The sequence below is a fragment of the Mustelus asterias genome, chromosome 17 (genome assembly GCF_964213995.1).
Source record: "Mustelus asterias chromosome 17, sMusAst1.hap1.1, whole genome shotgun sequence".
NCBI classification, from domain to species: domain Eukaryota; kingdom Metazoa; phylum Chordata; class Chondrichthyes; order Carcharhiniformes; family Triakidae; genus Mustelus; species Mustelus asterias.
In genome coordinates, this window is record NC_135817.1 from 39,030,131 (window position 1) to 39,047,595 (window position 17,465).

At 42.6% G+C, this 17,465-nt stretch overlaps 1 protein-coding gene across 1 annotated transcript in view; it reads left to right on the forward strand.

Moving 5' to 3' along the window:
• igsf11 (immunoglobulin superfamily member 11) overlaps positions 1 to 17,465 on the forward strand; it is a 214,001-nt gene that overhangs the window by 180,511 nt on the left and 16,025 nt on the right. The window contains exon 4 of the mRNA XM_078231993.1: positions 8,799 to 8,954. Coding sequence (XP_078088119.1) covers positions 8,799 to 8,954 — 156 coding nt within the window. The remainder of the gene's footprint in view (positions 1 to 8,798; positions 8,955 to 17,465) is intronic.

Genomic DNA, 17,465 nt, shown 5'->3' on the forward strand with positions numbered 1-17,465 from the left:
GGAAACCCACGCAGACAGTGACCCACGGCTGGAATTGAACCCGGGTCCCTGGCACTGTGAGGCAGCTGTGTTAACCACTGTGCTACTGTGCTGCCCCAATTGATCAATCAATCAATTATACATTTTTCATATCAAATTCTCTCACCTTTCATTAGTTGTGAACCAATTATCTTCAATATAAATCAATCATTAATAACACTTGCTACACACTTTAGCCAATTGCATTCTACCTTCTGACATCATGGGATTTCATTGGTCTGTAGAATCTGGATGTTTCCTCCTCCTATTGCTGTTGCTTCTTCCTCTGTTGCCTGGTAATTCCTGATGCTTAGCTACAAAGGTAAAAGTTAAGGTTCCCACCAACTCCTGCTATATCGCTGGCCAACGAGACAGATGTACATTCTCATATCTGAGAAGAGACCTTTCTTATGTGGATAGTGTGAAGATCTCTATTCATAAGTAGCCCTGAGAACCGTAATGCTAGCAACTTTCGCTGATAACTTGCACATTCTGAGGTTCATTGTTTCCAAAGGATGTGGTTCTGTCTACTAAGGCTTTAGCTCATCACCCCCCGCAGCAGCCTGCTCTTGGCTAAAGTGCATAATTATTTTTTATAAAATGCAGTTAATACATTTCAAAATACACATTCAATCAGAAATACTTGTTCAAATCTTTGCCTTTATGCCAAATATGCCTTGATGCAGGCAGTTTCCCTGTTAAACTGTTTGTCTGATTTGAGGACATTTCACTTGGTGTCAATTGTTTGATTAGTGCCTTAAATCCCTAATTGTTTAAAATTTCTCTGACCTACTGGGATTTTCTCTCCACCACCTCCATCCCCTCCACCTGATTAAGAGTTGTTGTTTGTGTTAATTGAAGTTGAATACCATTAGCTGTAGCTGCTATGGTGTCATTGGAGCCAAGCCTTTAGGAATTGACAGAGAGAGAAATAAAATAAAGTCGGGGCTTGGGGTCTGTCCTGTGGCCACAGTACACTTGCACCCTACCTGTAGCGCACAGTTGAAAATCACTGGCCCTCCTGAAAGCAGTGTGGCAGTGAGGGACTGCACAAATACAGAGAACAAGGAAGTATAGAAAAAAAATTGGTTATTGGGACACTTTAATTTTCAGAGACTGGTGAAGTATGAAAGCTCAAATAATAAAAGCAATGAATTTCTAGAACGCATTTGGGACAGTTCCCTAGAACAATATGTATTAGAACTGGCAAAGCAATTGGCCATTCTGGATTTACTGATGTGTTATGAGCCAGAATTAGATATCAATCTGATGGTAAAGGGACATCTTGGGAATAATGACCATAATGTGATTGAATTTGATATTTGATTTGAGAAGAAGGGAGAGCCACTAACCAAGTCTTTAAGTACAAGTAAAGCAGCCTCAAAGGGATGAAAAGTAAATTGAATCCAGCAAGCTGAGATGAACTGTTAAACCTAAGGAAAAACACGGTAGTATTCAAAAAATATTTGAGGTGGTTGTTATATGTTAGTTATTGTGCGATGCCTAGTTCCTTTAAGCGTTTGTTCAGTCCATCTTGTCATTGACTACTTTGCAGGCTTTACTCAGTCCAGATCCAGCCACTGTGGAGAGAACAGCAACCTGATAAAGCTGTTCTGTTGTTACACCCAAAACCCATGTGCTATCACTTCCTGGTCTTTTTTCCTGAACAAGTGCTGCAAATACAGCAAAGGTACCTCGGGTATGCACTGGTTTTGTAAAGGCTCCACTTTGAAATCATAAGGCGGAATTCTCCCAAGCCCCCGCCATTGTGTTTGATGGTGGGCATAGTGGAAGAATATGGTGGGAGGGCCAGAAACTAGTTTTATCCAGCGTGAATTTACAGCGGGACCTTCTGCTGGTGCCCACTATGGTGGGTCAGAAAACCTGCCAGAGGACTTCATTTGCATCCGTTAATGGGATGCAGATGAAGCCCCCCTTCCCCACATCAGATTCTCCACAATGCCAGTGGGAGCACACACTGGCATGAAATATATTTGGAACAAGTTGGCGTACAGATGTTGGGATTCATCTGAACAATGCCGGGGCTGCCTTCAGAGTTCAGGATGGTGACCCTGGAGCGCCACAGTGAGTTGGGAAAGCACCTGCAGGTGGATCTTCCAGATCAGGTGTCCTGGAGGTGGTCCATCTTCAGTGTCAGAATGCCCTCGGAGATCTCCTTTTTTTCCGGGAGGTCCACCTTCTTTCTTTGATGGTGAGTCAGTGATGTTGGGCACCTTTTCAATTTGGTACTTGGACACAATGGCGGACAATGTGCCATCCAGGCCAGCCCTGCCATGGAATATGGTGTAAAACATTCGGAGTCTTAAATGATAACATTGGGGATGAAGATTTGGTGTGTTTTCCAAAGCTGCCATAGTGGGAAACACAGTAAGAAGTCTCACAACACCAGGTTAAAGTCCAACGGGTTTATTTGGTAGCAAAAGCCACAGCTCTTTAACCTGGTGTTGTGAGACTTCTTACTGTGTTTACCCCAGTCCAGCGCCAGCATCTCCATATCATAGTGGGAAACACCATGTTCCTCTCCCTGTCACAGCACTTAGTCTCAAATTAGGAGAATCCCGCTCATAATGTCAGGTTCGACTTGTATGATGTGGTAACGCTCACTTCTATTTCACCTCCAACTCTCTCTTATTTCCCATCCAACATCCAGTCCTGGATACATATTAGGAAGACCAAAATTATTGCCTTTGGTTCCTGCCGCAAAACCTGACCTCTAACCACCATTACCATCCCATTCAGGCTATTGTGTCAGACTAAACTAGGCTGTTCATGACTCCAGTGTCCCATTTGACCCTGAACTGAATTTCTGACTCCACGTCCTCTCCATCGCAAAGTCCACATCCACTTTCAGAATATTCTACATTTACATCTCTGCCTTGGCCCACCTTCTGCTGAAACCATCATCTTTTGTTATCTCTACATGCGACTATTTCAATGCTCTGATGGCCAACCTCTTATCTGCCACGCTTCATGAAATTCTGCTGCCCTTATCCCAACTCCCACTCATCCCGTTCACTCATCACTCTTGTGCTCACAGGCCTGTGACTGTCAGTTTACCAGCACCACAATTTTAAAATTCTAATTTTTGTGTCCGAATCTCTCCACCTCTCACCTTGCCCCATCAGTCCTATTGAACACCTTAGGATCCATAGAATCCGTACAGTGCAGAAGAGGGCCATTCAACCCATCGAGTCTGTTTGACTGTGTTGTCTAGGCATGCTCTGCAAAAAAACCTCAGCACTAAGCAAGCCCTCCTCTCATGGCATTGTTCCTGACAGGGAGCCATTGCCGGTTGAATCTTTGGTGCTTATTCCTAAGCTGTCAGGTGCTGGCTTCTGTGCTCCGATGACATGGAGTTCTGAGGAGTCGGACCAGAATTCTGGAATGTGCTGTTGTATAGAGAGATGGCAGTATCAATCAGGTCAACTCCAGTGATCACCATCCCACTTGGTTCTCAATTTGGCTCATTGATCAGTGGAATGGCAAACCTAACAGAAGCTATCAGACCCTTAACACAGCATTTCCTGTGTGTGCGCATTGTGTATCTTCACATACTTATGATTCCACCTTTTTAGCGGCAGAGGTCAGGATGTTTCAGGCCATGACTACCATTTAAAACCAAAGTTAGGATTTTAAGGGGACTCGCAGCTGTTAACATTGTCGGAGCTCCAGTGCAGACATTGCTATTGCAGAGCTTGTGACCCCAGAACTTCGGCTTATGACCTCATGATGGAAAGAGCTGCCTTAAAGTCCTTAGAACTCGCCTTAAATGTTCATTCACTCTACACTGACGCACACAGTCAACCTTCTTCAAGATACTGAAACAACTCAGCAAGGCTGCTTTGAAAAAAACCACCTCAAATCTGCAACCTCTTCCAACTAGAAGGACAAGGGCGGCAGGTGCACAGGAACACCACCACCTGCAAGTTCCTCTCCAAGCCACATACCTTCCCGACTTGGAAATATATTGCCATTCCTTAACTGTCTTTGGGTTAAAATCCTGGAATTCCCTACCTAACAGTGTAATGGTGTACCTACACCGCATGGACTGCACAGTTTAAGAAGCTGGGCCTAGCCAGCGACACCCACTTCCTGAGAAAGAATAACTAAGGAAAAAAAAGATGGCAGCGGCCTTTAAAGTCATGGCTGACAGTTGAAGATCCTTTGCCCCCGCAAAGTGAGTGATTGCTCCCTTCCCTAGCACTTAATTTGAGAAGAACTGAGAGTCATTAACCAAGTTTTAAGTAAAGCAGACTTGAAGGGATGAGAAATAAATTGAATGCAGAAAGCTAAGATGAACAATTAGACATAAAGAAAAAGAATGTGAAGTATTCAAAGTGTGATTGAAATGACACCAATCCAGTGCATATCTTAAAAAATAAAGGCTTAGAAAGCATAATGTCAGGTATCTCTCCTTCATAAAATAAAATGAAAAGATTGAATCATTTTCCTGCACCAATTATTAAAAGATTATTACCATTAATTTCTGCAAAGACACATTATGTTCCCTTGTTTTAGATTTCTCCATGGCTCAATTGGGCTGGAAAGGATTTTGCACCGAATTATTCTTTGTTTTGAGTATAGGAATCGTGCATATTTAGCATGATTATTGCGTGGGTTACAGAAGGCTGCATCCTGCCACAGTTTTTGTCTTTGCATTATATTAGTGGAAAAATAAATGTAATCAGTGATATATTTGGAAAACTTCAATATTTTGAATACAACATTTTCATGGTATAACAGATCCATGGGGAAAATGTTGCACTCTATGGATAATTTAGGTATTTTTTTAGATTTTTAACATGTATTTACCTTTGTAAGATTATGCAGAAATGAAGCAATGCACTAGAGGGTGCTCTTGCAACATATTTACCTCTTTACTTTTGATTTCTTTGTGATACATACTGCGACTGCCATGCTTTACTCAAAACAAAGGATAATTCGGTGCAAAATTCTAGGCAATAGAATGAAATCAAGTCGCGTGTACAAGATCCTTTCCAGCCCAATTGAGCCATGGAGAAATCTAAAACAAGGGGACATAATCTTAACATTGGAGGTAGATCATTCAGAAGTGAAATCAGGAAGTACCTTTTTTTAAGAAAAAGGGTGCTTTAAATTCGGAACTCTGTCTCCAGAAAGACAGTGGGTACTTTGGACACTTGGAGCTTTCAAGACTGAGGTAAATAGATTTGTGTTAGGTAGGGGCAACGGGTACTTGGAATAAAGACAGGAAAATGGGAATTGAGGTGCAGGTCAGCAATGATCTAATGAAAGAGCAATAAATTTAGAATTTATTCTTTGATCCGATTAAGTAATTAGATTTTACAACCTTTCAGGACTTACTAAATGTTTTAAAATTAATTTCCCTCAAATTCCCAAAACACCAACATCTCTCTGGACTGCCCTTGTTCTTGCAAGCATTGCATTCGACGTTTCTCCAGCTCTTTGGCTATGTAAGCCTACCTGCTGTTTGAAGAGGTTAATAGCTAGAAAGACACGATCATCAGTCATGTGGCCCTCCAACCCTTTGAGAGTAATAAACTCCATGATTGCCCCAATTGCACTTATCCCAATTTCTACAGTTAAATTTAAATTCCTGAAACCACAAGCTGCCCTCTAAAGTACATTATAACAGGCATGAATCATGAGCTATTCTCACAACAGTATTCTCAGCGTTTCACAGATACTTTCAATTCTGAATGGGGCTTGGAAGTGTTCCATCAGAAGGTGAAGCAGATATTGCAGATGGTGTGTTATGCGATCATTTTGTTGTAGGAATGTAGCTGTTACTATTTAGTTAAAAGTTGTCTCGTCTATCGACAGATGCACGCTGCCTCACCGCCGTGCCATGTGTGGTATGAAGTCGTCAATGCTGTTGTTGGTGCGGTGAAGCACATCCACACGAATTCAGTGTTAGATCTCTGAATGTGTCGATAGACAGCTGAGAGTCCAATTAAATGCTGAGGGAAGGATTTGTGGTGTCCAAATTGGACAGCTTGTCAATGCAATAGAAAATAAAGGTTGGTAAAGTATTGATGTCCTGCCACTAAATCTTACCAGCATTTTATATAATGTCTCATATCGTAAGATCACCAGATAGATATGGGATGAGGACAGCTATTTGACTGAATGTAGCTCATCTCCCCAGAGGAAAGCAGTCCTCCATCACTACAATTTTGCTGAAGGAAGGAAGGGCAGAAACTATGGAGCCCCTGTCACAACTTGCAATCTCTTAGGTTTTGGAATGAAGGATTACAGATGTTACAGCATTGCTCCAAAAACAGGAAGAATGGTAAACCTGACAATTACAGGCCAGACAGCCTAACATTGGTGCTCAGACACTAATCCAAGAGAGAATTAATTGGCAAAATATGGGTTGATAACTGAAAGACAGCCAGATTATGGCAGAAACCATGTTTGACTAATTTGAATTGAATTATTTGATGAAATAATGGGGAGGATGGATGGTGGCTGTGCAGCTGTTGCTGTCTTGACGGACTTTCAAAATGCATCTAATAAAAAAAACCACACAATAGATTTGTCAGCAAAATTCAAGTTAGTGGGGCATAACTGTGTGAATGTGAATTGGCTCAGGGACATAAAGCAAATAGAAGTGAACAGTTGTTTTTAAGGCTTTAGGGATGTGTGCAGTGGTGTCTTCCAGGGGTTGATATTCAGACCACTGAACAACTTGATGCGCCTTAATGACCTAGACTTCAATATACACGACTTTATTTAAAAATTTCAGATGGCACAGAAGTTGGAACTATGGTCAACATTGAAGAGGATATGAAGAGACTTTAGAACACAGGCTATTGAAATGTACAGACTTACGATGCAGAGAGATGTGAAATAATATTGCTAGGGAGAATGAGGGGAGGCAATGTATGCTAAAGAGGATGCGGTTCTGGATGTGTATGCATGCAAATCTTTTGAAGGTGGCAGGACAAATTGAGAGTGCTGTTAAAAAGGCATGTAGGCCATTGGGAGCTTTTTCGGCCCCTTGGAAATGGGTTTGAAAGATGGAGGTGCGGAGGTGGCCTGTAAAATCTTGAAGTGCATTTCCCAACTGCACTATCACCTTCTTGTTTAGGATCGCTTCCCCAGGGCCAGGCTGTATGCACAAATGGCAACCTGCCTGGCAACTCTGGGAAACCAATTAAAAGTGTTTAATACATTCTGTAATGGCCTTTTCCTAGGGCAATGCCAGTTTGTCTGAGGCACACCGGACCACTGCTGTGTCGGTGGCTTGCCTTGTCACTGGAGACGAGAGCACAGTGGGGGAACAGTGTTTCATGAAATGAATCTGCAAAGTTACCTTTCAAATGAGCATATTAGCATAATTCAGCACATCCATGGGCAAATGCTGTCAAGCGGAGTTGTTTCCCCTGCAGAAGGATCCTGATAATTCTGGATATTAGTGAGTGCCAGAATTAATAGCATGGCTCCATCTTGATGCCCCATACTTGATCTTCGGGGTCCCTGACCTGGAATTCATCCCGACAGCAGGATTGGCATACTCACAACAAAATGCAGCCCATGGGGCAGGATTATCCATTCTGGGTCAGGACCCTGATGTCAAGGAGGCCTCCACATGGTGTCAGGATCTCTCACCTGACTGCCTTCGTGTCTGAACTAGTGGCTAATGGGCGTGCTTGCTATCCAATTAAGGAGGGTGGGCAGGCTTTCAAAACCACAGGGTCAATAAACTTCTGCATTGGAATGAACTACATTCTGTTCTTGCAGCTAAGGGAGAGAGAGAGAGAATGGACTCTGCATCGTGAGGCCACAGCTGTCAGACTGCCATTGTGGAGGGGGAATGAGAGGGTGGGAGGGAGCTCAAAGCCAGCCTGGAGTGCCGCCTGCCTCCCCCCCGACCCGTCGTCTGCCACTGGGAGGCCACCCCAATGCTGTGGAGGGCCTGCAGGCCAACTGGAATTGATGAACTTTTCAATCATCTCAGTTGCCCACATGCTCTTTGCAGATGGGTTCTGCCCGAATCCAGCCTCCAGGGAAATGATCTGGAGGCAGGATGGTGCTGGCAAACTCTCACACCAACTGGCAATGTGCACTTCCACACCTCAACCACCTCCAGTTCTCTCCCCCAAATCGGGGCCAGATTTCTGCCATAGTTATATTTGATGTAACATTCTGGATTTATCCTTTCTGTACTAGTTATTACCATAGACCCCGCTATGAGATCCCTACTCAATCACCTCATTGAGAGGGAGCGCATTATTGCAGAATAATGTTTCAGCCACGATTAGATCCGTGAGCATTAGTGATCTTTCTAATTTGAGAATTTAATGTAAAATAATGCCATGAATGATCCTAAAAGTTAAGTCAAAGCACAGATCAAAGTGACAAGCTGACTGAGTGCACAATCTGCTGTGAATTGGTGAATGTTCTGGTAAATATGAATTGTACCCAAACAGAACATTGTGTCATTAAGCAGTAGTACAGAAATTGGGGTGCTGAGTATTGTCGGTAACATCAGACCAGATGTAATGGGAGTACATTTCTGTAACTTGACAATTGTGCAGAAAAAGTTTAACTTTGATCATTTGTTGAGTTGAACGGTCACGCAGGAGCTTTGTGGCTTTTCCCACCGAAATGATGAGGCAATAAATATAAGCATTTCCCCAGGCGGTACGAGGCCTGCTTGCATCTGTGCTCTCATTAATTTCTGGGGGAGATGTGTTTTAATGATGCTCTAGCTGTGCTTTTCAGAGCTGATGTTTTGTAATCTTTTCTTTCAGTGCCACCCACTATCCCATTGTGTGGACTTCAAGGAGTTGTTGACACTGGAAATGATGTCACGCTGACTTGTAGCTCCAAAGAAGCTATCCCCACCGCGATGTATTCCTGGGAAAAACTGGACTCAATAACTAAACTACCACCAATGTCAGTACATGGTAATGTACATACTTGGTCCATCAGTATACCTGGTTAAGAGTGTTCTTTCTGATTTTTTTTTATTACTATGAATTTGTGAGCTTTAAAAAGAATTGCTGATGGTCTTGTGGTTTTCTCCGGTACTGAATGAACATCTTTGGACTCGTATATCATAAATAAAACCTATAATTACCTGATTATCCATTTCTGTTAAACGGATAATGCTGATAAATTTAGGAAAGCTGGTTTTCAAAGTCAACATTTCCAGCTAACGTTACCTTATTATTTCTGGCTTCTTATAGTTCTCTTATCAGTTAAATCAACAGTGATGATGATGAAGACTGCGCCTTTGATATAATTACCATGTAATAGCTGCCTCATTTATACAAGAAAACCCAGAAACTCATTAACGGTTGTGAAGTTTGTTTTTGAAACACAACACGGGAAATATTGATAAAAATAAATGTAGTGCAGCAATGGCATTGAACGGTAATTTTTTGCAAATGGGAACAAGAGAAATGATGGAGATTAATGGGAAAGTCATGACTGGGGGAAGGAAAAGATCAGACAACATTAATCAAAGGAATAGTGAAATAGATTGGTGTAAAATGTCAGGAGATCACAGTGAATAGCGATAGACCGGGATGCTATTCTTAGGCAGGAATCATATAATGCAGCAGATATAGATTACAACATTGAGATAGTACGTTGGCATGGGACATCGCTGTTCACCTCTGCAGACCTCTCAATGCTTGCTGCTAAGGATAACAAATTAAGCGAATTTCTGCAGTCTAAGGTCCTTTCTGCAATAGAAGCGAGTTTGCGAGCAGGACATTTATATCCTGAATGAGTGCTGTCACCTCTGGCAGACCTGTGTTCAATGTTTGGTGATGTTACATAAAAAAAGAATCAACATTTTTATTAAAACAGAATAATTCTGTGACTGTAGACGGGGCACACAATAGAATTATGCCACCATTAGTGGAAGCTAAATATGAGGAATATAGAAACACTAGCAAGAAGGGAATGAGAAAAAGGTCATTTGGCACATTAAGCGCACTATTTGCAATGCATCATGTCATGGACTCAAAACAACTTATTTAATCTCTTGAGGGAAACAAATAACCACAGGCAAAAACACAAACACTAAACTGTTTGAAATTTCTGCTGGAAGACAATCTGGTGAAATTGAGAGATATTAATCTAATGCATTGCAGTCTATATTATCCACTTGCCTGGTTATATTTTATGATATTTTCATGGTGGTGGTAGCCTGGAACCCGAGTATTGCAAAGAATATTTGGTCTCCTGTATTAGTGGTTATTCCAGTTTACCATTTGGCAACCTGATGTTGATTCTTTTCATTTTTGAAGGACTTCATTTAAATAGTGTTAAAGGAAATTGTTAGTTTAGGAAGAAAAAGGCTTGATAGACTTGTCATTTTGATCATGATGCACCACACGTGCCATACAGCGGGGTTTAATGGAAGCATAATATCTTTGTGACGCAAATCGTTGGGTTGAAAATATACCATGTAATGTGAGAAATGGGTACAAATTAGTAATCACCTGGAAATGCAAAGTTAATGGAGGACAGCCAGCATGGATCTGGTGATGGCAATGGCGTTTGAACAATTGCAGTAGATCTTTGATGAAGTTACTCACTGGAAGTTAAGTACAGTAAAGAGAGAGAATATGGATTTTCTAAGACCATGTTTCATAAGGCATCTGACAAGAAGCTGGAGGCATGTGTTACAAGAGTGAGAAGAAAAGGGGGGAATAAGTTCTTTATGCCATGTTTTGCCACAAGCGAGAATTGCATTCGTTAAGGAAAAACAGGATAAATATTGAAACAGAAGATTATGGGAAAGGCGAATAGGGCACTTGGATTAGTTTTGCATTACTCTAGAAAAGAGCAATAGCTAAGTGACCTCTTTCTGCAATGTAAACCTCTGATTCAATGGTTTCACGTGTTAATGCATTGAACTAATATTTCTTTGTCGACTGCTGAATGAAGTTTGCTTTAATAAGATTATTAATGTGAGAAATTTCACATTCAAATATCTTAGCATGTTATAGTGCAAGATGTGATTTGATTCCCGTGTCAGCTTGTTGACAAACCCAAGTTGCATAATTGCATGTGTGATATTCCGATGCTGATAATCATTTGTCAACTACTTTCAAATGAGGATTTATCGCACTTCAATTCACGAACAAAAAATAACTGGATGCCTGGGATGTTAATAAAAACCAGCACCCCCCCCCCCCCCCCCACCCCCACTTCCCTGCAGACAGGATTGGGGCAAAGAGATTTGCAATAATATATAGAGGGGTACAGTGTGGAAATCCTGCCACCTTTCTCTCTGAACCTGGGTTGGGAATGCTTTTGTGGCCTCCTGGGGGAGAGGGGCGTGACGGGAGTGGGGGGGTGGTGGGGGGGCGCTACATCAGGGATGAATGGGGCCACAGAAAGCCCACCCCCTCTCTTATTGTCAACCACCCTCTTCCCCCCACCCCCTCCCTCCACCTGCAGCACCCATCCCACTCACTTACCTGTCTCCAGAGGACCCATTGCTGATTCTCTGGGTAGGCCCCTGTGCAATACCTGCAATGGCCATGGCTCCCGGTGACACTGTTGGTGCTGCAGAGCTGCCTTTGATTGAGCAATAGAGGGAAGGGCGTCGGGGTTTCCACACCACAGGGGCTTTAATTCAGTGGGAAGCCCTATGATGTCTAAGTAAGCGCCTGGTTACCTTGGGAAGGTAATATGGGATTCTTCTACTGGTGGGTAGGACCCATGTTACACCACGAAATTCTGCCGCTGGTCTGACTTGAGGACTAATTTGCTGAGATCTCCCCATTCTTGGTTCAGAGAGGTGCTTAATAGGGGGCAACTGGTACACCGTAGACAAGAGGAATGCTTCTAGTGACAAATTTAGAATTAGATTAGCTTCATTGCAAGAGGACTTGCATATAGGAGGTTTTACTGCAACTATGCAGGGCCTTGGGAGACCATGCCTGGAGTATTGCGTGCAGTTTAGGTCTCCTTACCCAAGATGGGATGTACTTGCCACAGAAAGTGTAGTGAAGGTTCACCAGACTGATTCCTGGGATGGCAGGATTGTCATATGAGGAGAGATTGGGTCGACTGGGCCTGTATTCACTGGAATTTAGAAGAATGAGAGGGGATCTCATTGAAACGTATAAAATTTTAACCAGGCTGGACGCAGAGATGTTATTTCATCTGGATTGACAAGGGGGTCACAGTCTCAGGATATGGGCGAGGCCATTTAGGACTGAGGTGAGGAGAAACTTCTTCAGTGGGAGGGTGGTTAACCAGCAAAATTCTCTACCAAGGAAGCCTGTGGAGACCAAGTCACTGAATATATTCAAGAAGGAAATAGATTTTTAGACTCTAATGGTGTCGAGGGGTATGAGGAGAGCGGTAGAGTATGGCATTAAGACAGAGGATCAGCCTCCATCATGTTGAATGGTGGAGCAGGCATTGAGGGGGATGAATAGTCTACTCCTGCACCTATTTTCTATGTTTTTACGAAACTTGGAACTAAGTTGTCCATGGATATCAGGATGGAAGCAGGTGGGGAGTGAAGAATAATAACGCCGTGAGCACCCGTTCCTAAAATTAAATACCTTTAACTTTTCTTTTCACCTATTACTAGTGATTTACTTTAGATTGAAATTTATTCAAATGAAGACTTGATAGCCTCATCAAAGAGCTGACTTGGAACAGTTGCTAAACCTGATGTAGCAAAAAAAAAAGGCTCATTTAATAGACACGGTCAAAAGGACAAAAGCCACTGAATCGCTGCGGGTAAATTACTTTATATAATAATGTTCCTTCAGCTTCATGATACATCATACTCCTCTGAGGTTTCTGATGGTATTGTCTGTATCCGTTGTTTAAAATAAACTTGTTAAATATAAAAGTGGTCAAAAATGGCAGAGAAGTGCCATCAGTGATAAAACATCCTCTTGCAATGTTTAGTCATTTTATTGAGTAGAGTTTTGATACTTTCATCTTTTTATTTTTTGAGTTTATTCTTAAAATATTTATTTACAGCTTTAGACTGCATTTCTGCAGGTTTAGGGAATATGTTCCTGGGTGGAAAAAAATGAAGCAAAATATCAGAATGTGGTGCGACTTCCACGCAAACCTCTTCGAAGTAGATGTGACATTGTGACACAGACAGAGGTCACATAGAGTTCAAAAATATTTGCCGTCAGGCTCAGCTTCATCATTTTCATGGTCATTTAATTATGATTAAACCTATCCAGAATAATACTTGCATACAAATATGCAAAGATTTGTTTAAATATATCACAATTAATCAAACTATCACCCACTGCCAACATTGTAGCTTTCCTCCTCCTTATTCATGGCCTCGACCAATTTCCTTCTCGGTTTGGGCAGCATGGTGGCACAGTGGTTAGCACTGCTGCCTCACAGCGCCAGGACCCGGGTTCAATTCTGGCCTCGGGTGACTGTCTGTCTGTGTGGAGTTTGCACATTCTCTCTGTGTCTGCGTGGGTTTCCTCTGGGTGCTCTGGTTTCCAGCCACAGTCCAAAAATGTGCAGATTAGGTTGATTGGCCATGGTAAATTGCTCCTCAGTGTCGGAGGATTAGCAGGGTAAATATGTGTGGTAATGGGGATAGGACATAGCTGGGATTGTTGTCAGTGCAAGCTTGATGGGTCAAATGGCCTCCTTCTGTACTGTAGGGATTCTATGATTCTGTTGGCTGAAGTTTTGTAGGGTCCGTGTCATCTCGCCCAGCTGTGCTAGTTTCCATCAAGATGCAGGCCAGCACTCGAATCTGGCAAAACTTTCAAAAACCTGATACTTCCTCAAAAATACCGACCGGTCAAAAAAAACTTCTTGATACAAGCCGATGGATTGTTGAAGCAAATTGTGGTACTGGAAGTAGAATGAGACCTCGTGCAACTATATAGTAAGTATAAACTGGGACTTGCAAAAACAAAATACTGACTATGGCTAGGATTGAACTGGAAGCATGATAAACTGAACCTGCAAATTTTATTTTGTGGGTAGCCATTGAAAACTACTTTGCCGAGTTGGATTCGTAATTCTTGGGGATCTGGGCCTTCCCTTCCCCAAGATCCACTAAAATCCAAACATGTAGTAAAATGCAAAAATAATAGACCCGTAGAATATTTACACACTGCATTAATAATAAATCATAATAAACCACACTTAATGGAGCTGCTGCAGGCTCTTGTGTTAACCTGTGCATGTTCCAGGAATGCCAAGTGCATTGTAAGATTTTGGGTTGTCACATGAATACTGGGAACAGTTTATTATTACCTTCAACATCTGACTGGCCATGTTGACGTATCATTTCAGCTATTTGACGCATGCTTCCATGTCCTCCTTGTTGCTAGGCAGATGTAGATGGCACTGAAGACTTTTTTATTTTACACTCAAATCCTCGACCCAACTGCAGTGCAATCAGAACCAACATGCATGATGTATTATGATGAATGCAAGAAGGGATGTGGGCTGCAGAAAGATGCAGCCCCTTCTCTTTGTTTTACCTGTGCGCACAGGAGAAAGTGCGATATAACTTTAACGAGAAAACCTGGATTAGAAATGGTCATCTGAACTTCTGATGCCTTACCTACTTCTGCAAATCTTTGCACCAGAAGCCATTGATGGACTGGGGGAGGAAAATGTCCAGCAAGTATCCACCTTTTGTTAGTTTTTTTCTTATCCTACTTAGTTGCTAAGATCCTAATTTCCCTTTGAGCACAACAGTGTGCTGCAATAGCTTTGTATCTTATCGAATATCATTGTAACATATGTTCCTTTTCTCTTTCTGTAGATGTTTTCCTCAGCTGAAGAGCTGGGTTCAGTGACCCTTCATAACATCTCACATTGTGCATACATAATCAGAGTAGAAGAATCTTGGGTCATTTAGAGGATGGAACTCTGGAAGAAGCACTGGGTGAACTGCACACTACAAGTGAGGAGGAGGGGCAAGAGGAGGCGAAAGAAAGGAACAGGAAGCAGGTGGCTGCAGAGCCTGCTACAGATAGTGTTCTGTCATGTGAAGCATGCATTGGTACTTCATGGGCCTACCTGTAGAAGAGATTTGATAAACAAACAAAAGGCTGTGCATGTCTTTTGCGAATGTAAACACGACTTTGCGAGATAATTGAATAGGTTGTAGAGGTGCGACCCTAGCTTTTGTGATAATAGCACACGAATTCGCATTCCTTGACGTCACCATGGTGCACATGACAGTGCTGTGACTATCTACTGAATAAGACAAGTTAGAATTCAAGTGGTAGCAAATAATTTTCTCTCGTATAGATCTCTAGTCATCCTGAAGGAATGCCCGGTACTTGAGGCATGGCAGGAAGTTGCTTGTGGATTTTGAAGGCCAGTAATCTCAGCCGTAGGTTTTCTTTGCCAAAGTTCCTCAGAGCAGAATCCTAAGCTTCAGCCGCTTCATCAGTGACTTTGAAATGGGGATGTTCTCTGATGATTGCACAGTATTCAGTATCATTCACAATTCCTTAGATATTGAAGCAGCTCGTACCAACATGTAACATCCAAGCTTGTACTGGTAAGTAGCATTCACACCACACAAGTGCTGGAGAGTGACCAACTCCAAGAAGGAAGTGTCTTTAAACCGCCCAGTCAATTGCAGTGCCATCATCAAATTCCCTCATCATCAACATCCTGGGTGTTAGCATTGACCAGAAACTGAACTGGACCAGCCATATAAGTACTGTGGCTAGATGAGCAAGTCAGAGTCTGGGAATTCTGCAGAGAGTAACTCTCACTTCCTGACTCCCCAAAATTTGTCCATCACCTTCAAGTCAGGATGATGAAGTAATCTGCATTTACCTGGGTGAGTGCAGCTCCAATAACACTCAAGGAGCTTACACTAGCCAAAGCAAAGCATCCAGTTTGAACGACGCCCCATCCAACCTCGTAACATTCACGCCCTCCAATTGGTGCAAAATGACAACTGTGAACGTCATCTACAAGTTGCACTGCAGCAGTTCACCAAGGTTTTCTCAATAGTATCTCCCAAACCACTAACCTCCGTCACTTAGAAGGAGAAGGACAACAGTCACAATGGGAAAACCACCATGTTTCTAAATTCTTGGAAGTGCAGGGTCGGATTAAGACTAGTCAGCATGGATTTAGTAAGGGGAGGTCGTGCCTGACAAACCTGTTAGAGTTCTTTGAAGAGATAACAAATAGGTTAGACCAAGGAGAGCCAATGGATGTTATCTATCTTGACTTCCAAAAGGCCTTTGACAAGGTGCCTCACGGGAGACTGCTGAGTAAAATAAGGGCCCATGGTATTCGAGGCAAGGTACTAACATGGATTGACGATTGGCTGTCAGACAGAAGGCAGAGAGTTGGGATAAAAGGTTCTTTCTCAGAATGGCAACCGGTGACAAGTGGTGTCCCGCAGGGTTCAGTGTTGGGGCCACAGCTGTTCTCTTTATATATTAACGATCTAGATGACGGGACTGGGAGCATTCTGGCCAAGTTTGCCGATGATACAAAGATAGGTGGAGGGGCAGGTAGTATTGAGGAGGTGGGGAGGCTGCAGAAAGATTTAGACAGTTTAGGAGAGTGGTCCAAGAAGTGGCTGATGAAATTCAACGTGGGCAAGTGCGAGGTCGTACACTTTGGAAAAAAGAATAGAGGCATGGACTATTTTCTAAACGGTGACAAAATTCATAATGCTAAAGTGCAAAGGGACTTGGGAGTCCTAGTCCAGGATTCTCTAAAGGTAAACTTGCAGGTTGAGTCCGTAATTAAGAAAGCAAATGTAATGTTGTCATTTATCTCAAGAGGCTTGGAATACAAAAGCAGGGATGTACTTCTGAGGCTTTATAAAGCACTGGTTAGGCCCCATTTGGAGTACTGTGAGCAATTTTGGGCCCCACACCTCAGGAAGGACATACTGGCACTGGAGCGGGTCCAGCGGAGATTCACACGGATGATCCCAGGAATGGTAGGCCTGACATACGATGAACGTCTGAGGATCGTGGGATTATATTCATTGGAGTTTAGGAGGTTGAGGGGAGATCTGATAGAAACTTACAAGATAATGAACGGCTTAGATAGGATGGACGTAGGGAAGTTGTTTCCATTAACAGGGGAGACTAGGACGCGGGGGCACAGCCTTAGAATAAAAGGGAGTCACTTTAGAACAGAGATGAGGAGAAATTTCTTCAGCCAGAGAGTGGTGGGTCTGTGGAATTCATTGCCACAGAGGGCTGTGGAGGCCGAGACGTTGAGCGTCTTCAAGACAGAAATTGATAAATTCTTGATTTCTCGAGGAATTAAGGGCTATGGGGAGAGAGCGGGTAAATGGAGTTGAAATCAACCATGATTGAATGGTGGAGTGGACTCGATGGGCCGAATGGCCTTACTTCCGCTCCTATGTCTTATGGTCTTATGGTCTTATGTTCCGCTCCAAGATGAACATAATGCTGATTTGGGAATATAATCCAATCCTTTAC